Source organism: Pistacia vera, unplaced genomic scaffold, assembly GCF_008641045.1.
Source record: "Pistacia vera cultivar Batoury unplaced genomic scaffold, PisVer_v2 Contig357, whole genome shotgun sequence".
Taxonomy (NCBI): Eukaryota; Viridiplantae; Streptophyta; class Magnoliopsida; order Sapindales; family Anacardiaceae; genus Pistacia; species Pistacia vera.
In genome coordinates, this window is record NW_022196176.1 from 773954 (window position 1) to 797015 (window position 23062).

At 41.1% G+C, this 23062-nt stretch overlaps 1 protein-coding gene across 1 annotated transcript; it reads right to left on the bottom strand.

Annotated features, from left to right (window-relative positions):
- Positions 1-21183: 21183 nt before the first annotated feature.
- LOC116139665 (uncharacterized protein At4g06744-like) lies at positions 21184-22793 on the bottom strand. Its single transcript, XM_031425329.1, has one exon. The coding sequence runs from the start codon at positions 22791-22793 to the stop codon at positions 21237-21239; it is 1557 nt and encodes a 518-aa protein (XP_031281189.1). The 3' UTR covers positions 21184-21236.
- Between the last annotated feature and the right edge of the window lie 269 nt (positions 22794-23062).

Here is a 23062-nt window from a genome sequence, read left to right on the forward strand (position 1 = left end):
GATTGTGGTTGGCAAGAGAAATGGGATCCACTGCGACCTACATTCACAGCGACTCCATGCTGGTTGTCAACTAGATTTTGGGGGAATATCAAGCCAAGGAAGAAAACATGATCGACTATTTGAAGAAAGATAAGGCCGCACTTGAGCATTTAAACACTTTAGATCACGCAAATTCCTAGGGACAGCAATTCTGTTGCAGATACCTTGGCAAAGATAGCCTCATCACTGGATTCGGATGCGCCAAAGAGCATTCCTGTTCGATTCATAGAGGCCCTCAGTATCAGTTCACCCGAACAGGCTGTGAATGCAACTGAATCAGTCTCCTAGATGATCCCCATCATTCAGTATCTCTGAGATGGGATCTTGCCCAATGACAAGGTCAAGGCAAGAACCTTGCAAACAAGAGTTGCTCATTACACACTCATAGGAGATCAACTGTATAAGCGAGAGTTTAGCGCCCCTCTTCTCCGATGTGTAACCGATGAATAAGCAGATTATATCATGAGGGAGATACATGATGGAATTTGCAGTAATCATATGGTCGCACGATCCCTCACCAACAAGGTTGTTCGTCAAGGGTATTACTGGCCCTTGACTTAAGAAGACACCTATAACATTGTTAAAACGTGTGACAAGTGTCAGCGGTTTGAAAACGTATCGCGAGCTCCTTCCCACCAACTGATAACCATGTCCAGCCCCTAGCCATTCTCCATGTGGGGAATTGATCTTATCAGACCCATGTCAATTGTTAAAGGGGGAGTCAAGTATGCGGTGGTCGCGGTAGACTACTTCACTAAGTAGGTCGAAGTAGAGCCATTGGCTGCGATCACCACGAAAAAGCTCAAGGACTTCATCTTCAAAAATACTATGTGCCGCTATAGGATTCCTCATACCCTTATCTCTGATAATAGGAAGCAGTTAGATAACAAGGAGTTCAAACAATTTTGCGACGAGCTGGGCATCCATAAGAAGTTTGCCTCGGTCGCAAAATCGCAAGCAAATGGTCAAGTTGAAGCTGTCAACAAAACCATCATGCACACTCTGAAGGCCAAACTTGGCCCAGCCAAGGGAAATTGGGCCGACGACCTTCCTGAAGTTCTGTAGGCATACAGGATAACTCCAAGAATCTCTACCTCAGAAACCCCTTTTTCGCTAGCATATGGCTGCGAAGCAATGATCCTTGTGGAGGTAGGAATCGGTTCACTTCGGAGAGACCTATTCAACGAGACAAACAATGAGGTGCTTATGCGCGCAAGTCTGGATCTAGTCGAAGAACATCACAGCAAGGCTCAGCTAAGAATAGCAGCCTATCATCAGTGTACGAAAAGGTTCTTCGACTCTAAAGTCAGAAGAAGAGATTTCCGAGTCGATGACCTCGTTTTAAAAGAAGTCCTTCTCGATACCAAAGAACCAAGTGCGAGAGTTTTGGGACCGAACTGGGAGGGCCCATACTGCATCGCCAAAATGAAAAGACCGGGGACTTATCATCTCAAAAGGCTGAATAGTTCTGAAGTACCACGAGCTTGGAATGTTGAACATCTCCGACCACATTATCAGTAATTCTGAACTCAATTTTTCCTTGTAAAGATTTTACTTAATCCTTGTAAATAACCAGTGTTTAATTCTGTTCTTTTGTAATCATTTTCCTATGTATACAATTCTGTTCGCATAGACTTGTTCCAATGTTTTTGTAAACAGTTAGAATACGATCTCATGTATGACATGTAAGGTACGGAAATTGTAAGTACTCGCAAAAGATTAAAAAAGACATGTATTTATTTATTAATAAAAAGGGAAAGTACATAAGCGAGCAGGAAAAAGACTACAAAAGCAGATCATTGATCCTCATTCCTAGGTCCCAGAGGGGCGACCTCAACATCCCCAAGCTGGTCGCTGATTACCTAATCGGGTGTGAGCTCCTCTGGGACATACTTCAGATGCTTATCTTCCAGATTAGGTCCCCAAGCTGCTTCCTCATCCTCGACCCGCGCCATGGAAGCAAGTTCATCCTGATACTCATCTGGGAGGTCGGACAGATCCATAACAGGGTTCTTCGGCCGAAGGGCGAAGATGGACTGAATCGTCCATTCTGTAGCCCTCCTCTCGATCTCCGCATCCTACTTCTGCATCTCCGTGGTTAGTGAAGTGACGTAATTTCGAGTGAATTGGAGCTCGGACTCAAGTGTCGATCGTTGCTTCTCAGTAGTCTCCTATAGCTCGCCCTTTTCCCGCTATACCAGTAAGGTCTTCTAGGAGGTCATTTTCAACTCCTGGTCTTTCTTGCCAACCTCCCTAGTGAGTCTGGCCACTGTCTTCTAGAGCTCCTTTATCTCCTCCCCGTGCCTCTCCAGCTCAGCTCTCTGAAAATCCACTGTGCAAAGAGCAACATTCCTTTCATTTAGTAACTGGTTCACTGAAACGGTGGATAAGTCTTTCTCTGCGTCAGTGGCTTCTAAGTCCCGTTTCAGTTACACGTTCTCTTCTCTCAGCATGACCATTCCTTCAGCAGCTCCCAGCTAGACCTTTTGCAGGGACAATTGCATGGAGAGCAGAGCCTGTGAACGAAGAGAGCAACACGTTAGTTTCCTTACTACTAAAAAGAATAAATGTAAAGTTCTCGTCGATGACAGCTCATTCTACCTTGCTCAAGTGTTGAATGGACGTGGACATCAGGTCCATGGGGTTGGAGGCCACAAACTGCTTGAATGCCTCCGCGAGCCCGCACTCTAGCAGGGTGAAAACCATCGGCTATAGGTGATCCGAAAGTTGTCCCATCGAGTCCAGCACGGGTGTGTCTATGCTTGTAGCAGGTAGAGTTCCCCCCGCTGGCTCTTTGCCTGACCTTCTCCTCAGGACTACGGCCTCTTTTTGCCTTGTCTGCGGACCCTCGGGGACAATACAGATACCGGTCATGCCCCTGGGCGACCTTCCCGAGCGAAACGCTTGGTAAGGCTGCGACCTCTCAAGTTAAACGCCCACAGCCTCGGTTTCAGACTCTGACTCCTTGGTCCGAATTTGATTTCTCTTCTTAGGCCTCTAGGCCATCGTTTTCTATTTTAGATGAGCAGCCGAAGGCTGAGGAGCGCCCGTCAATGTCCCTCTGACGTGGGGACCGCTTGGAGCCACTCCAGCTGGTCCGGTGGCACCAAATCAGGGAAAGACAATTTGCCTAAGTCGCGGCGATCTGGACACCTTTGGAGGCATGGTCGCTGTATGCAAACATCGTTAGCAAAACAGTTCACTGCATGAAAAAACTAAAAAATAATCTAAGGTCACGAAGCTTACTTCGTGTTGTCTCTAGGGTCGCTTCGGAGTTGAAGAAACCATATCTCCACAAATTTATGGTTGTCACGAGCAATCGTGCGTCGCAATTCTCTTCTGGCAGAAAGCCGAAGGTAGTGATCCTGTCTGGATCCTCGAGGAGTGTTAACCTGGTCGTTTTGTTAACTACAAAGAAACAAAGAGCTCATTAGCAAAGAATAAAAGTAAGTTCGCAAACTCAAAAGAAATGAGGACCTACTTGGCTCCTGAAAATGGCAAATGTCATCATGACGAAAGAAAAAGAACTTCGTCTTGTATGCTCCTACGTTGCTCGGGTAACTATGTATTCCCGCTTCAATGGTAGGTCGCTTGGAAAGATAGTAAGAATCCTTGTCCTTACTCTTTTTTAGAATGTATGAGCAATTGAGCTCTAGTGCGGTTAGCTCACCTAATCCATTTTTGCTGCACGCGATATACATAGCCACGGCTATCATGTACACGTTCGCCGTGAGCTGTAATGGTGCGATCCCGAAGTGATCAAGGACCGACCTAACAAAAGGGTGGAAAGGGATCAACCCTCCACTCTTGAAAATATTCTCGGAGATCGCTACCATCCCTCGTGGCGGACTCCGAGCTGTGTGTACCCTATCTCGAAAGACCTCCACGCTGAAAGCTATTGGTCTACCACCTTTTGAAGATCCTCCGAAGTAATCATCGACATGATCTCTTGAGGGGGACCCGCAGGAGCATCCTGCACAGGCGAACTGGTCCCTTCCTCGGCTTTGGTCTTTGGGAGGTCCATTCTACTGCGGTCTGCAAAAGCGACATGTAGGGAATCATTTAGTCCTCGTACATTGTTTCGTACGATGACGTGGAGGAGAAAGTAAAAAAGCTTCCTTCCTTAAACCCTAGAAAACCCTAACAGAATGCTTTTAGAGCCACCATTAATGGCTCAAACCCAAGGACAAGATTTCATCTCCGATCAACTAATAGCAGGCAATCATCACATGGCAACTATCGAAAGCAAGAAGTAAAAATGAGTGCTAGAGAAATCATCATTCCCTCTTGGAATGAGAAGATGAATCCTATTGCTTCGAATATCAAGTGCGCACCAGTCTGATAGACAAAGAATCAAAGCTCATGAAATTTTTGCTCTCTCTAAGAAGATGAATATTATGGCATTACCTGAAGTGGGCTTGAGGTTTTATAACGAAGGAAGTGGTGCTTTGGTTTCTCGAAGTCAAACGACGTTTGGGCGGAAAACTCATTTGACAGTTGATCGCGACCATGTGTCACAAATCAACGAAGAAGAGTGACCGTCACACTTCAAGAAACCAAATCGTCGTCCCCTTCCATTGAAACACTCAAGCGACGATACGTTTTCCCTCATCCACATTGAATGCGCCTACTTCCGCATTTAATGCTATGAGAAGGAATGTCGTTTCAGCATGGCTCGCATTTAATGCGCATGGCTAGCACTTATTGCGCACAAGACACGTCTGTCAGAGCAAAAGATACTTCATTAAATGTGTCAGCTACAAAAGTGCAACGGATAACTTCTAAAGAGGTCGTTATTTATAACATTCTTCGTCTTATGTCAGTCACGAAGGGATGTGACTCTTCAATTTTGTCTTACGTCAGTTGCAAAGTGACGAGAACCCTTTGGCAAAGATTCTGTTGAGTGTAATAAGGTCGCAGACCTTATTCAAAAACTAGCCATCGTTATGGCACTATACATGGTCTAAAAATAGGTAGCTGATCCTAAGGGGCAAGCCGTGTCAAGTCGCCTACGTGGAAACGTTTCTTTGACCTCTTTACATCCAGGTCAGATCGACCAGTATCTCGTCAAACACATCAAATCAAAACATAATATGTAGTTTCCAAGGTTCGATTCTCAAACCTTAAAAACTAGGGGACTTCTGTTATGCCTGGAAAAGTAGGGCTGACGCAGAGCCCTGTTAGCGTAAGTGGTCAGAACTTAGGTAGTCTAGCAACCATTCAGGTGAAGCCACGTTGCACGCTCCTGCCAGTGCAGTAGGTGTGTGCCGGCTGGTGAAAGGCTAGAGGAGATCCACGTGTCCAATCCCTGCAACAGTTGAGTAAATCACTTGAGCAGGTGAGCAACGGGACGCTAGGAAGGATTTGCACGGCAATCTGACCCACTCCCTGATTTAGTAATCGTTACCTCAATTCATCCTACTATAAATAAAGGGATCCTCTCCCATTTGTGGGATTAGCTAATTTTACCTTAGAATAGCATAAATACTTTCTTTCTCTCTCTCTTGTAACCTCTTGTAAATTAGCTCGTTGAACGTGACCTGATCTCAAATATATTAATACGATATTAGTGGACGTAGGATTCGCTTACTTAAGCATCCGAACCACTTTAAACACCGTTTTTTACTCTTTATTCAGCTTAATATCCCATGTACATGTGTGTCTTCTGAGTTAGCTTAGCATTTTCCACATGCGTTTAATTAGTGTCAAAATCACGCATCAACAGATGTAAACAATGGGGCCAAAAGAAGGTGGATTGAATACATAAGGGGTGGCCAAAACGGTGAAGGTGGGTACGACGGTGAGGAGGTAAGGTGGGAGGTGGGAGGCAACGATGAGGGAAGGGGTGGTGAAGAAGAAAAAGAAGAAGAAATGAAAAAAAGAAGAAGGGATGTTGAACAATGAAAAACACAGATTTACAGGAAAGGAGAATGAAATTAGATTTGATTTAGGGCTTTTTCGGTGAACTAGTTTTTCATCTGGGATGGTTGGCCCGACAGTCTGACACGATCTAATGATGGTTTAAAACGGTTTATTGTTAAATTCTGGTCTTCATCCTTTATTGAACTGGATATATGTCTGAAACCCGGTCGGACTGGTCGAATCGGCTGGTTCGGTCTAGTTTTCAGAACATTGGAAAAGTAAGAAATAGAATAGTATGATTAGAAAAGTAAACACATTTTATATAAATGAACAATATGTTAATAGAAGAATCATTTGGTTAATTGTATATTATAGTTTATAGGAAGGTTTTCTGTGCAATATTATCATAAGGATGCGTTCGGTTCAAGGAATGTTATATTATTACAAATGTTATATTAATGGGAAAATATATTATTTTGAAGATTACTGGGAATAAATTGATGAGTATAAAATGTGTCTCGTTAGATTGGAATAGATTAATAGGTATGTTATATTGATATATTTGGTTGGAAGGAACAAATTGGTCGATGTGTTTTATAAATTATTGGATTACCCTTCTTTTTTAATACTATTATTTTATATTATTTTTTTAACTCATACATTTGTGAATTTAGCTAAAACAACCACACAATAAAAGTTTAAAGTTAACAAAAACACTCGAGCCATGCAAGAGGACAGCCCCGTCGTAGACCACCATCGTTGGCCGGCGACCGTCAGTCCCTTAAATGGCGCACGAACCAATCGGATCTAGCCCGATCATGCATCAATTTGGTAATTGCCGACTGACGGTGGTGACTGCAGCCAGTGGTGGCGGTAGTAGTGACAACGAAGGTGGTGGCCGGCAGTCATTGGAAGGTGGCTGAGTGTTATGGGTAAATTGTTTTAAGAACAAGGGTAATAATGTCTTAAAATTTTATTTGTTACAGGTACAATTATAACAAAATTAAGATTAGTATTCAGATTACCGCCTATATAACCAACAGTAATTATTATTGATTTTAGAAGATTATCGAAATGTTATATTACTTAACAATCAAACGTAATAATATCAATAATATAAGACGATATTACTGGAGTTATGTGACATTCCTCCTAACCAAACACGCCCAAGATGTATATAAATTAAAGGATGTGTTTAGGATTTGATCAGATTATTTTATTCCCCACCCGATTGTAAAAATAAATCTTCACGACAGAACAACCTGGATACAAAAAGATATATCAATATTATATCTCGATCTGTCTCACCCTTTACGCGTTATCAAATCATAGCTCTTCAATCTGTGTTTGCTCCTTCCTCTTTTGAGAAAATGTAGAAAGGTAACAGGTAATGGTAAAACCCTCAACTTTGCTTTAAATTTTAATCTGTCATTGTAAATACCGATGATAATTTTTAAAACATTGTTATCTATTAAGTGACATTGTTAGGTGTTTATATGGTAAATTAGTGGGAGAATTATATTTTCCCACCCAAGGTTTGAGGAAACGACACAAACAATACTTTTCCACCTGTCAAGTTTCACAATGACACTTTCCCACCCTTCGTTAGGTTCTGTTAGTGTTTTCTGTTAATAAATGACTGAAAATGCGAAAATGTCCTTAAATAATTTATTTCTTAATTAGTTTATTATAAATTAAAATTTAGTTAAATTAAAGTTCTTATTCGATTATTTATCTGTCCAAGTATAAAGATACATTTTTTTCTTTGTTTATTTAATTAATTAGGAATATTAATTTTATATGTTAATTAGTAAAAATGAAAAGCATTATAAATAATAATGATGGGATGTTGATGACATTATAAATAAATAAATATTAAGATCATTTAACTTTAAACAATTCTATTACATTACTCTTAACTTTTTAGGTAAGGTTAACTATTTTTTCTTTTTTGACTTTTTAATATTCGACTTTTTAGCTAATTAAAAAATAATAAAAAATTTATAAAGTAAAATATTTAAGGGTATTTTTGTCATTTTAGTAAAATATTAACGAAAAAAATAACAAAACTTAATGAAGGGTAGAAAAGCGTCATTTTGAAACTTGATGGGTGGGAAAGTGTTGTTTCGCCAAACCTTGGGCGAGAAAGTCTTTCTCCCTAAATTAGTAATATACGTCCTTAATTAATTCTCTAACAAATGAAAAACCACATAAACATAATTGATAGTTCTCTCTTATTTTCACTTAACTTAAAATCAAATTCAATCTTGTATAGATTCCAATAATCATTCTTCATGAAAGGACTCCAAGTTAATTAAAGAATTCTCATTTTACAGAATGTTTTCATGATTTTTTGGAACGGAAACTGGCCGGGAGTAGTTAGACTTCGGCTTCACAGTCTAAAGTTTAAAGACAAACCTAGAGTGCGTCAGATAATGGATGAGTGGAACCTGCCCATGAAGTGCATTGAGACTGGTATTGTTAATCATGATTGATTTTATGATGCTGCTTCTTCTTTGGTTGATTTGGGGTTTTGGATACGACTGCAATGTGAGCAGTTTCTGGTGTTGGGCCTCAAGCTCTTGGGGTCATTTTCTTTTTTAACTTTTTTGGAGAGGAGCTCAGCTCCTCAATCCTTATTTAGGCCACAACAACTCAGAAGAGCTATCATGTACTTTTGCCGTGTTACGTTCAATCAGAAGAAAGGCTTAAATGGGCAGGTTTTTTTTTTTTTTTTTTTTTGGTGGAATTTGGATTGGTAACATAAGAAGGCCGCTTTGTTGGTTTTGGGGTGTTTCTTTTTTTGGGGCGGGAAAGTTCAGAGGAAAATTCTTTCCTGCTCTAAAGGGTTCTTCTGCAGCTGGCATCATTTTCAATGGGTTACTTGCGTGATTTTCTTCCAGCCTATTGTCTATGGCGTTTGCAGTAGAGTCCACTTGTGGACTGATGTCATTAGAAAGGAGAATGTAAGGGGAAGTTGGGGCTTTAAGTCTACGAGTCATCATTTTAATCTCTTAGGCTGGGATTGCTTTTTTTGGAAGGAGATTAGGCTCTTGTTGCTGACCGGTCCGTTTATTTCAGTGAACTTCTGGAGTTTTTGGAAGGAGATTAGGCTCTTGTTGCTGACCGGCCTTTAACTAGATCGTGAAGTCCTTGGGCTTGTGTCATTTGAGCTGGAGGGTTTATTTAGGCTTTTGGGCTTGCAGCATTTCTTTATATGAAAATGCTTTATAGTTAGTTATGGGTTTTGTCTGGGCCTTCTTTTTTATAAGGCTTTGCTTGTAGAGGATTGTTTTTCCTTTGTTATGGCATTTGTTCTTGTTAGTTTGATCCTGGGTTTGTCCAAGGCTCTTTTGGGGGAAGGGCTCCCCTTCCTCGGTTGTTATTTTTTTATTTATTTTTATTCAATTATCTGAGTTTACCCAAAATAAAAATTAAATAAATAAATAACATAACCTAGAACTTCTTTATGATAGTATTAATTTGGAACAAATCAACCATATTAAATTCTTGATAGTTCTGCAAATAATTAAACTTGTATTTCTTTTTCTAATGATGATACCAATAAGTATATTAAAAAAATTATAAAAAATATTTTTATTTATTTATTTAAATATATATGTTGATGCAGAAATCTGCAACAACCAAAGAGATCCGATAAACCTTATTGGGATCGAAATGGATGTGTGTGTGATTACAGGTAATCAGCTACAAATAAGCCAAAATGCTAGAAAATAAATGGTAAGAAGGACTTTTAAAGTGGTTAAGCAAAGTTTAACAGTCTACGTCCATTGTGTTTTACTTATTTGCTGTGAGAGCTTACAATATAACTTCTAAACTAGAATTTGATATCCCCTTTCTCATTATTTTAGGGGATATATATACAATATTTACGTAAAGGAAAGAGCGAAAATAAAGGGATTACAATTGATTGCGACTGTAACTCTGATATTCTCGTTATTAGGCGCTAATATTGCTCTAAGATTGCTGTTAATCTGATCGTTCCCATAATATCTGAGATCTAAAGTTATATGGGAATTGATTGAATGATTATTCGGGTTCTTCACGACTAGCTTGTGCTGGGTTGAGCTATGGCTCGACAAGCTTATGCTGGGTTGATCAATCATAGTCACCGAGGTCTTTCTGGGTCGAGTTATATCCTTGCGTCCACCCAAGCTTTGCGAAAAAACCACACACAACATTTGCCCCCTAGTGTTCGATGCTCGTTTCGGGGTTTGGAGACTATCGCTCGATCTGACACCAAGCTCGGCTTTAGTAGTGAGTCTCTGAGAGTATGCTCGATTGAGATCGATCTTACGTCTGGTCGACGTTCTTCACACTTGGACATTATTACCTGCACCACTTGCTAAAACTTAGAATACAAAAAGTTAGGGTATACATGTAATTTTCGCGTGGTCGTGTCGCATTAAATGCAATAGCCTTTGTCAATTAAGTTTCATCGCACGTGGTCGAAGACAGCTATTCACACGCGAAGTTGAGACGTCGTGCGATGATGGTTATCATATTCGATGGTTCATTGCACCTCGTGGATGGTTGACATGTGGCCATGTCTAACGCCTGAGATCGCTTGATGAACGAAGGGCTAGGATCGATTGTGATTCAATGGTCGAGATCGAACTTCGCCCTTTCGTCTTCCATGCAAAAACCACTATAAAAGATGGCGAATATTCAGAACAACTATTCTGAGAATTCTTCCACCTTTTTGCTTTTCTCTTGCCATTGCTCTCTCGTTGTCGCAGTAGACTTTCTTGCAAGTTTTCAGTGTAGTCCTTTAATCCGGTAAGATTTTTTTCCCTTCTTTACTTAATTTTCTGACTTTTGGGCTACAGGGTGGCCACTATAGTGGCCACATTGGTTGTTTTGAGATTTTAGTAGGGTTTTTGAGGTGTGTTTTCGGCGGTCTTGGGTGTTAAAAAGGGCTTAACCGTAGTGGCTGCGGGTGTCCTAGGTAGGTTGCATGACTTTGTTGTGTTGTGCGAGCTACTCTAGGTGCCTGAGATGGGAGTGAATGTGGAATGATCGCCGAGTTGTTCAAGCTATAACATATGTTCCCTTTTTTTTTTTTTTTTTTTTTTTTTTTTTTATTATAGGTACGCAGAGTCTAGCTTTGACCATGTCTTTGTCTAGTAGTCACACAATAGACTAGATGTTTGACTTACCAGTTGGTTTAGCAATATTAGGGGACGTGTTCCCCGGGATATCTAAAGAGTTCATTGCTAGAAGCTCGCACCTCGACGCTGCGGGCTTGTCTGACCCTGCTTCGATCCAACTGGCTCAATCCCTACAGTTTCTAGTTCATAGGCTACAAAAAGATCCTTAATCCTCAATCACCCTTGGGGATCTTGAGCGTATCAGGGCGGCCTATGCACCACAGCTCAACCTGATGGCCCTGGGGGAACATTCTCAAAAGAGCCCTCCAACCGGATGGGTGGCTACTTCTGAGACTCTCCTCAGGTGCAGGGTATCCATCTCCCTGCACCCCTTCATCGATAAAGTGTTAAAGAGGTTCGACATCGCCCCTCTTCAACTGACAGCCAACTCTTACTTGATCATTACCAGTGTATACATCGCTTACATGATCCCTAAGCTAGGCGAGCTGTCCATCGAGGAGCTTATGCACTTGTACAGGCTCAAAAAAAGGCAAGACTAAACGTACTACCTTTCCAAGGTGAGGAAGGTAACTTTTAATGGTCTGATCGACGTCCCGAAGAACATCCTACACTGGGACTACCACTTCTTCTTCTACGAAATCGGGACGAGCAGCGTTTTTTATCTGGAAGCGAGTAAGGCCTTGGTTGCTCGTGTATGCGAGGATGAATTTCGAACTTAGTTTCATTATTTGACCGACTTTCTTTTCATTGCAGTTAACGTTGAACAAAACTATCTCCTTGCAGCGAGCTTCCAGAGGCTACAGTGTTTCAGCGATCTTTCAGATAGCTCGCGCAACGTCCATAAGCTTCTAATGCTTCCACACCTAAAGGCGTACAGCTTTGGTAGGGACGAGACCAGATTTTTACCGCTCTTGGAGAAAGGTAAGTTGTTGCTTATTCGCGTTTGATTTCCCGTGTGAATTGATCATTAACATGTTTTCCCTTTTTTTTCCTTGCAGACATGTGGGCTGAAAAACCCAAGGGCCTTAAAAGAAAACGGCAGTAACAGCGGTTGCCTAGAAGGCATCGGCTGCCTTGGTGACAAAACAGCTCGCGGATGTCACTGGCACAAAGGGCGCTGGAGGCAAGCTGGTGGAGGCCCCTAGCACGAAGAAGCCCATGACCGCTTCCAAGGTGGTCAGCAAGAAAAGTGCCATTGGGCCTCTTAAAGGGCCAGGGAAGAAGACGTTCAAGCCAACTGAGGCTCGGGAAAGGGTAAAGCACATGAGCAACATGATGGCTTGGGGAAGAAAAAGGTAAGCGAGTCTTATGGGGGTTCGAGCAAACAGGTCGCCACGCATGCTGGTAGCCTTCAGAAGAGCGCATCCAAAACGCGACCAAGAAGAAGCCCGCTTTGACGGGTGCGACAACTACTCCAAGGGAAGTAAACCTGGCCTGTCTAAGCCAAGGGGGACGAACGATGCGAACGAGGCCACGATCAATGCTCTGATCAACCAATTCTCTGACCATATCGGTGTTGGGGCCGCAGTGGCCAGAGATTATGTCACCCCATGGATGTTCGAGGCCGTTAGGGAATCAGTTCCCTCACAGATACTGGCCTTAACCTGTAGCTATACGACTAAGGTATTGATTGCTCGCTTCCTTTTTTTCTAAATTCTATTACTCTTTTTTGCTCGCTTCTCACCTTTTCATTTTCAGGTTGCCATGGCAAGCCGACTCTTGTATGAAGAATGTGGCCAGGCCTTGGAAGGAATTCACAAGGGATGGTTGCTCACGGAGATGGTAAAGGAAGATGCTTTGGCTAGGGCCGAGGTAGCGAAGAAAGAGAAGAAGGCAAGGCAAGCTGAGCTTGAATGCCTCAAGGAGGAAATTGTGACCGTTGGGGTTAAAGAATGAGAGTTCCTCGACAAACTCCAGGCGAGCGAGGCTGCTCTGAACAAGGCTGAAGCCAAGGCAGTAGAGGCCGATCAGAGTTTGGCTTAGAAACAAGGAGCCAGCAACAAGCTAAACTTCGAGCTTTCTTCGGCCTAAACAACAACAGCGAGTTGGGAGGCCAAGTTCGAGCTGGCTTCGTTCGACCTCACCCGGGAAATTGTAGGTCGGAAAAATGTCGAAGTAGAGGCCGAGCAACTCAGGCTTAGGATTGAAGAACTGGACAAAGTCGTCACTACCCGATCTTGGGAAACATCGGTCTTCCTCGTGCAGAGGTTATGAGAGGCTCATCCGACAATCGACTTTTCCTTCCTCCCGTGTGCCTATTAGAAGAAGGTCGAAAGGATAAAGGTCGAGGCCCAAGGGATGACCTATGTGTACTCGGATGACTTCGGGGATGCCGACGAGGGCCAGGAAGAGGTCAGAGAAGATGGTTAGGAGGTTGGTCTCAAGCTAAAGGTCGAAGACCCAAATCCTCAAACCACAGTCTTTTCGAGTGAGGTTCCTGGACATGAAGTTGAGGATGAAGACCCTGCTCCCCCATCGACCTGAAGACCTTTAGTCTTTTTCTTATTTTGTTCGAGCAATAAAATAACATTTTTAAACGTCTCTTGTTCGAGCAATAGTTTCTGCGGAGTCATTTAATTTGTCTTAATCAGACTTTCCGAATTTTGCTCTAAGTCATGCGTAGTTAGCTTCTTTGGGAGCTTTTCCGATTTTTTGCAAAAAAACCTTTATGCAACATTTCGCCTCGATTTGGACTCATCGTCCTCTTCGGGCCTTCGTCGCCGGCTTAGGACCGATTTTTTCTGACGTGTTTTTCTCTTGGAAATTTCCAAGTTTAACTTCGTCGACATGGGATTTTCAACCCTGAATTATACGACGAAATCTGATGCAACGATAAAATTTGATTTTAGACTTAATTGTCCCTTTTGAGTTCTTTGGTCTCCGGCTTAGAGCCGATTTCCTTCGATGCGTTTTTTCCTTGATTTAAAACTCAAGTTTAACTTCATCGATTTAGGATATTTTATCCTCAAAGAGTTGGATTTTGGCGTGGCTTTTTCGAAGTAAGCTGCCTTTCCACAAGTCTTTTTTTTTTTTTTTTTTTTTTTTTTTATCGTGTAGGTCATGATTTATCGATTGGTAATTAATTGTCGACGAATTCTAAAATGTAAATCATGAACAAAGCAAGTACTGAATAATACCTCTCTTATTGATAAAGTGTTTTGGTTGTAAACAACCTTACAACGAATGTAGTCAACAGAAATAAATAAAACCAAAGCTGCTTATTGGTAATACCTTTGCAGGTGCTCGGCGTTCCAAGCTTGCATTATCGTTTCACCATTGAAGCGTTCTAGGTGGAAAGATCCTAGGAGGAGCTTTTCGGAGATTCTGAAGGGACCTTCTCACCTAGGTCCTAGTGCCCCCAAGTTCAGGTTTTAGGTACTTTGGACGACCTTTCTCAGAACTAGGTCACCCACTTCAAAGTCCCTGTTTTTGACCTTGGTGTTAAAGTACAGCCTGGCCCGCTGTTGATAAGAGGCGAGCCTTAACTAGGATTTAGTCCAATGTTCTTCAATCAGATCTAACCTCAAGCGGAGTAACTCTTTGTTAGTTTCTTCCTCAAAGATTTCTCTCCGAAACAAACTAACTCTCACTTCAATTGGGACCATTGCTTCACACCCATAAGACAAGGAAAACAGAGTCTCGCCCATTGAGCTCTTGGTAGTTGTCCTATAGAAACATAGGGCTTCCAATAGCTCATCAGCCCACCTTTCTTTAAGGTCGTCGAGCTTTATCCTTATGGTGTGTTTGATCACCTTATTCATAGCTTCAACTTGTCCGTTGGCTTGAGGTCGGTAGACAATTGTGAAACTCTTTTTTATGCCGAGCCATTCTCAGAAAGTCCTGAAGTCTTCGTTGTCGAACTATTTTTCATTGTCAGTTATTATTGTGTGGGGGATTCCGAACCGACAAATGATGATTTTGTAAACAAAATCTTTCAGCTTGTTCAACGTTATTGTCACTAATGGCTCGGCCTCCACCCATTTGGTAAAGTAGTCTATGACGACGACATCAAACTTAATGCCCCATTTTCCTTGAGGCAATAGGCCAATAAGGTCAATTTCCTAGATCGCGAATGGCCAAGGGCTTGTCAGAATGGTTAATTCTTACAGGGGAGCTCGCGAAATATCTACAAATCTCCTGTATTTGTCACATCTACGGACATAGTTTGCCACGTCATCGTAAACCGTCAGCCAATAGTATCTCTGGCAGAGCACCTTGTAAGCTAGAGATCTACCCCTGCGTGGTTTCTGCAAATGCTTTCATGTATCTCCGTTAGGACATAATTTGCATCTTTGCGGTCAACACATCGCAGCAATGGCACGTTGAAGTCTCTTTTGTACAATTTATTGTTGATGAGCATGTATCGTGCTACTTTTGTGCGGAGTGTTCTAGCTCGGTTCTATCCTTTGGTAGTGTGCCATCCTTCAAGTAGGTGATGGTGGCATCCATCCAGCTATACCTTTGACCGGTGGCTAACACTGGATCCTACGAAGCGGAGATGCTTGATTTCTGGAGGAATTTGACTGGGATTGGATTAACATTCTCATTGTTCATAGTAGAGGCCAAGCGAGCTAATGCATCTGCCTGCGACTTTCTTTCCTTTGGGATTTGGTGGGTAGTGAATGATCTAAACTGACCAAGCTCAGTCTTTACTTGTTGGAGGTATGATGCCATCTTGTCTTCCTTTGCCTGGTACTCCCTGGTAACCTGATGGATGATGAGCTGCGAGTCACTATAGACCTTGATGGACTCTGCCTCCATTTCTCTGGCGAGATGAAGACTTGCTAGCAATGCCTCATATTTAACTCCGTTATTGGAGGTGTCAAAACCGAACCTTACTGCGACCCTGATTGGATCTCCCTTTAGACTTTCGAGCAAGATGCCCGCTCCTGCTCCCTTCTCATTTGAGGAGCCATCTATATACAGAGTCCATAGCCATAAGTTTTCGCTCTTAGGTGTCTATTGCTCGATCTCTTTCGATGTATCTATTTTTGACGATCTTGGCTCGATGTCTGGTTGATAAAAGAACTCAGATATAAAATCCACCACTGCTTGACCTTTGATTGATGTCCTCGAGACATACTTAATGTCATGCTGGCTCATCTCCATTGTCCACTATATCAATCTACCTGATGCCTCGAGCTTCTATATTATCTTATTTAACGGGAAGTTTGTCAGCACATGGATAGAGTGTGCTTGGAAGTAGGGTCTTAATTTCCTAATGGCTATAACAAGGGCGTAGGCGAGCTTTTCCATCTCCGGGTATCTTGTCTCTACGTCGAGCAGCCTCTTGCTCACATAGTACACAGGCCATTGTATTCCTCCCTCTTCGCATACCAACGCCGCACTGACGACAGTTTAGATATCGATAGATATAGTAGTAGCGACTCACCTTGGATAGGCTTTGACAACAAAGGGGGTTGCCCGAGGTGTTCTTTCAGCTTTTGGAAGGCTTTCTCACACTCTTCAGTCCACTTGAAAACTTTCTTCCCCTTCAAGGTTTTAAAAAACTGTAAACACCTGTCCGTGGCTCGGGAAACAAATCTGCTGAGCGTGGCCACACGTCTAGTCAGACTCTGTACCTGTTTAATGCCAGTCAGGTTTTTTCATATCGAGCAAAGCCTAAATCTTCTCTAAGTTAGCTTCTATGCCCTGTTGGTTAACGAGGAAACCTAAGAATTTTTCGGAGCTCATTTCGAAAGCACACTTCAATGGATTGAGCTTCATCTGATACTTTCTTAGGATGTCGAACATTGCCCCCAGGTGCTCAATATGACTTTCGGCGACCTTTGATTTGATGAGTATATCGTCAATGTATACTTCCATGGAGTGGTCGATTTGATTAGTGAACATCTTGTTCACCAAGCGCTGGTAGGTCGCGCCACTGTTCTTGAGGCCAAATGGCATAACCCTGAAACAATAAAGCCCAAGATCAGTAATAAAAGAAGTATACTTTTCGTCAGGCTGGTACATCGAGATTTGGTTGTATCCCTAGTACGCGTCCATAAAACTAAGTAGTGCGTTTCCTGCCGTCGCATGTACAACCTAATCGATCCGGGGTAGTGGAAAGTTTTCTTTTGGACAGTCTTTGTTTAGATCCATGAAGTCGATGCAAGTCTGCCACTTGTCATTCGGCTTCTTGACTAAGACTGGGTTGGCAAGCCAGTCCAGGTATCTAACTTCTCTGATGAAGTTGATTTCTAAGAGCTTGTCGACTTCATCTTTGAGTGCTTAAGAGCGCTCTGCATTCATGGCCCTTCTTTTCTGTCTTATAGGTCGAGCCTCTAAGTCGAGGTTTAACCTATGGCATATCATTTCAGAGCTGATCCCGACCATATCATCATGCACCCACGCGAACACATAGAGGTTCTTCTTCAGGAATTCGACCAATTTATCGGCCATCACTCTGCTCAAGCTGGTGTCGATCTTTAGTATGCGAGTCAAATTCTCCTCGCTAACACTTACTCCAATTACCTCCTCGGTCGGTCCCACTGCGAACTCTTCTTTGTGACTACGAGGATCAATGGAGTCTTCTAGTGGTCTGGGGCTTGGCTTGGATTCTGCGATGATCATGGTCTTTGGATGTGGCCATTTTTGTACGGCATTTATGGCCCGATTATAACATTCCCATGACTCTTTGGAGCAGCTCCTAACTGTCGAGACTCCCCCAAGAGTCAGAAACCTTATTGCTTGGTAGCGCACTAACGTGACTGCGCTTAAATCATCCAAGATTGGCCTTCCAAGGATGACATTATATGTGGTCGGGCAGTCCACCACTAGGAATTCGGCCATCACAGTTCTGAACTTTGGTTCAGCCCCCATACGAGGAGGTCTATAGTACCTTCGGTAACTAGGCTGTCCCTTGTGAACCCATAGAGTAGCGAAGGGCACGCTCGCAGATTCCTTTCTGTGAATCTCATTCCTCGGAAGGCTCCCAAGAAAATAATGTTCACTGCGCTCCCATTGTCGACCATGACCCTTCGCAACCCTTGGGGTTATCCTGCACTTGGACGAAGAAGTAGAAAAAGGAATAAATATAGTGATAATTTGATTCTTCGCCGCCGTAGTAAATATGAGAGAAAATCGAATTTCTTTCTTCGTTTTTACAATTTACAAAAGAAAAAAAATAGGAGTTAATTAATATTTTAGAGTTATAACTATTAGTTAGTTATGAAAATCCTTTTCGAGTGAATCATTTATTAAGAAAAATCGATAAGCTTAATACAAAATACAAAAGCGAAAAAAGAAATAATAATAACTTGGTCCCGGGCATCTACCATTATACCCACAATGGTCGGCCATACTATTGCTATCCATAATGGAAGAGAGCATTTGCCTATTTAAATAACATATCGTATGGTAGGACATAAATTGGGAGAATTTGAGCCCACTATAAATTTCCGTGGACATGCAAAAAATGATAATAGATCCCGACGTTAATCGTTAATAAAGTGAATATAGATTCATTGGGGAGAGGTGAACCTTATGATAAAGAGGTTGTACAAGGAAGGCGGTAGATTATAGAATAGACAGAATGGCAAAGAATGATAAATAAAAATAAAATAGTTAAAGTATAAACTAAAGGAATTCTTTTGATTGAATCTGGAATCAAAGTTAGTATTCGGTGTGTGGATAAAAGATCTACCTATGTTATACTATTCAATTCTCGACGCTGAATCGACTTGATAGCTCAGATATTGTTATTCATGCTATTGATCCGATTCGATATCATCGAAATGGAATTCATCCCATTGAATTTACAAGCGAAAGGTTTATCATCTTTATGGGATTAAATCCCGAGTTATTGTGAAGTAAAAAAAAAAAAAAAACGAAACGATGAGATTATTGAAGTAAATATTCTCGCATTTATTGCTACTGCACTATTCATTCTAGTTCTTACTGCTTTTTTGCTTATAATATACGTAAAAATTGTCTGTCAAGGTGTTTAATTTGAATGAAAATTGTCTGTCAATGTGTTTAATTTGAATGAAACTGGACTTCTTAGTTCTTATCAATGATTTAAGAAAAAAGATTCCAATTTCACGTCTTAAATGAAGGGTTGACTCAACTGATCAAACTAAATTATAACGTAATGCATCTCTTTACATAAAACAATGTTCTCATGGTTTTAGTTATTACAGTTTTTATCGCTTCAACAAGTAAGAATCTTATATTGTTGATAAGCGATTATCAAACTTTCTTTAGTGTACTTTTAGATTATATATTGATGAAGCATAATGAACCACCATTGGATGCTACAATGGAAAAAGAGCAAAAGGAGGTTTCATAAGCTTCTGCGTTCGAGTCTCCCCGTACACTAATAGGGGTGGCCACTATAGCTTTTATCCGATTGGCAGTTCTAGGGCCTCGGGAGATTAGTTGAGATTCGAGTTCCCAAACGCTAATAATGGTAATCACTGAAGGGATTTACATAGTCATCAACTTTAGGGCCCTGGAGGATTAGTTGAGGTACGTGCAAGCGGATTCGAACACCCCGATCACCAAAAAAAAAAAAAAAAAAAAAAAAGATTACTTGAGATGTGCACAAGTTAGCCCAAACACCACTTATTACGTATCTAGTGTCTCATAACACAAATACTAGGTAGATATTAACTGCTTTCCCTAATAAACATTTATAGGGTTTAAGGTGGTAAGTTCAAAACTTGGGGTGGCCAAATAATAAAGTGAATTTATAGGGACTAATTAAAAATTCTATATAAAATTTGAAAGTTTTTGTGAACCTCTGGTTTAGCCCTAATCTATGACGTATATCAAATGTGTTTGGTTAGATTATCACCTATATAACCAACATTTATTATTATTGATATTGAAAAATTACTAAAATCTTATATTACTTAACAATCAAACATAGTAGTGTCAATAATATAAGACGACATTACTAGAATAATGAGAGATAACCCCCAACCAAATAGCCCCTAAGAGGATATTATATACTCCTGTTATATAACATATATAATCAAGATTAAGAAGATAAATTAAAATATTGTTTCCTTCAAATTAGTGATATATTAATTTATCATTTACATATTAATGTTATGTTTAAGATACTGATTGAAATGTATGGTATTTTACTCATACAAGATGAGGGGAAAGAATTCCAGTTGTAAAATATACAATTGAAGACATTAGACCATTAAAATCCTTGGTCCTTCCAACAAATTTTTGGGCCTCAAGTACTGATTTATAAGGGTCCATGTATTTTAGAGTAAACCATTCAAATCTATTAGGTTAAATTATAACGTTGATTTAGTATTATATAACAAGATTTTACACATATTCTAAAAAACACTGCTAAATTATGAAAATATATGTATGCCACCTAAATCACCTAGTTAACATAGATAAATCAAAATCTAAAACATTCTTGCACTCAGTCGGATAATTTATATTTTTAGAATGTGTTTGATACAGAAAATATTATATTATTAAAAATGTCATGCTTTACTAAAGCTGAAAAGATTGGCACTTGTTCTGTCCCCATGATTTAGGTCCATTTTGGTCCCTCCTCATCACAACTTCCAAGAATCACCACATTTGATTTTGCGGTTCATTACCTGTTTTTCTCACTTTTTTTTTTTTTTTTTTTTAAATATTGTTTGATCCCAGTGGCCACTTGCAAGTGAAAGAGTGGAATATTGGTGAAGAACAGCTACTCCTGATAGATGATCCCATCGAAATTCTTTAATATATTATTTAAGAAGTGGTGAGATAAGTCTCTTTTTAGTTTCTATTAGAATACATGTTAAAACTTTTACCCTATAAATAATTTTAAAGTCTCAAATAATTAATTAAGGTGCATATACACGATCCCAAACACCTTCTCTAATGAAAACAAAATTGTTTGTACCAATCTCATATAACTCTTAAACATATACTTGTTTAAGTGATGCATTTAATTTTATATTCCTGTCATAGTTAATTTAATTTTCTTGCATTAAGATGCTGCCCGACATTCATTAATTGTTTGTAATATTTAACTTCATAAATTAAAATGGAAACAGAGGAAAAAAGAAATCACGAGTTGATTTATTGGATTACAAATTATCCAGTTACATTGATTCTACATAGTATATGAAAGGGAAAGAAATATATATATATATATATATCTATGAATGACAAAGCCTAAACATGAACTTCTAGAAGTAGAATGCGTCCATCTTCAGGATCCGGTGGCTTAGCAAATTACAGGCGGTGCGGTTTAAGGGCAGCATAAGTCCGAGGTGATGGAGCAGGTGCAAGTTCAACCGTTGATTTTTGATCAGACGTCAAAGTATCAGTATGATTGGCATAACGATTCTTCATACAAGGAATCAAATTTAATGACTTCTCGTTTGGACAGGTCCTCCGCTTGGAGAAGAATTTACGGCATTCTTCAGGTGATCTCTGAAATGTAAGATCCAAAATGCAGTTCATCCGAATATCAAGTTTCTTGTTCCTTATCAACTTCCTGCATTCAGGTCCAACCTGCGTAAAATAGTTATATGACAAAGACAAGTTCGCGAGCTTCGGCAGCTTGCAGACCATCTCCGGAACCGGCCCGTAAAACTGGTTATTAGCCAAATTGAGGTTCTGCATACTGGCCAAACATCCAAAAGAGTGCGGAATGGGGCCAGTCAACACGTTGGTGCTGACATCGAATACAGTGGCATTTCTCAGGAAGCCGATTTCATATGGCAAGCAACCTGAGAACTTGTTGTTCAGGAAAAGCACTTCTAGCAGGTTCTTTGCTTTGCCAATGCTGCTTGGAATGGGACCGGTGAACTTGTTGTTGGCGAAAGTGAGATAAAGAGCTCGTGTGGAGCCAAGATTCGAAGGAAGATTTTCCGAGAAGTGGTTGTTATTGATGAAGAGGACATCAAGATCCAGGTTAAATACTTCAGGTGGAACCTTTCCTACAAATGAGTTGAACCTGAGGTCCAAGAAGGTTAATTTCTTGCAGTTAAGAACTTCCATTGGGAACTCGCCGGATAACTTGTTGTTGCTGACATCTAGCTCGTACAAGTACTTAATCTTGGATGTTAATTTTGGGATTGAAAGGGTGAAGTTATTGGAATTCACGTGGAAGATTGCCAAGTCATCCAACTGCTCAAGAAAATCAGAGAGGCTAAATCTCGGACCCTTAAAATTATAGCCATTGAAGTCTACTCCCGCAACCGCCCTCTGTTTTACGTCAGGACGAGTATCACATACAAAGCCTTTGTATTTGCAAACATTTTTACCTTTCCATGAATTTGTAATATGTTGTGGATCATCAACAATTCTAGTCCTGAATCTTTGAATTACTTCGCGAGCACGCATGAGTCGAGCATTCGGCCCGGACGGGGTTGGGGTGGGTGTCGGTATTGGAGATGGAGGTGGCGGTGGTCTTAGCTTTGGTGGAACTGGTACTGGTGGCAGCGGAGGTGGTGGAGATGACCGCCGCGGCGGAGATGGCTTTGGTGGCGATTTCTGCCGGGGCGGCGGCTGTGGCGGCGATGGCGGCGGTGGAAGCGGTGATGGAGGCTGTGGCGGCAGCGGCGGTGATGGCGGCGGGCAAATCTGCACGGGAGGAGGAGGAGGAGGACAATTTTGATATCCAGGAGAGGGAGCGGGACCAACTCCACCTCCACCTCCACCGATAATGATCTCCAAACCTTCTCTTCTTGTTTGATGATCACCCATTACCTTATGATGCAAACATGAATGAAAAATGAGAGCGAATAGCACTAGTGAAGAACAAAGCTGACAAATGGAGGCCATAATTTTATTCTACAGGATTTTTGAGAGTTGTAGCTATATAAATAGAATAGAGAGTGGTAGACAAAGAGTGGATGGCAGTCAAAGGCTCACGAGCAAATCAGACGACGTCTACCTCAAATTTACTAGCACTGGTGTTTCTCACTGAACTCACTCTGCCTTTATTGTATGTTACTTTCTCCAACTTTTTGGTAGGTTCCAAAATTTATGGCTGTCTTTAACTATGGCTTCAATGCATGCCTGTCCTTCAACTCTCTGGTTTTAATTCAATT

Excerpts from the sequence above, each read along its gene's own strand:
- LOC116139665 (XM_031425329.1), bottom strand. The coding sequence starts at position 22,793 with ATGGCCTCCATTTGTCAGCTTTGTTCTTCACTAGTGCTATTCGCTCTC.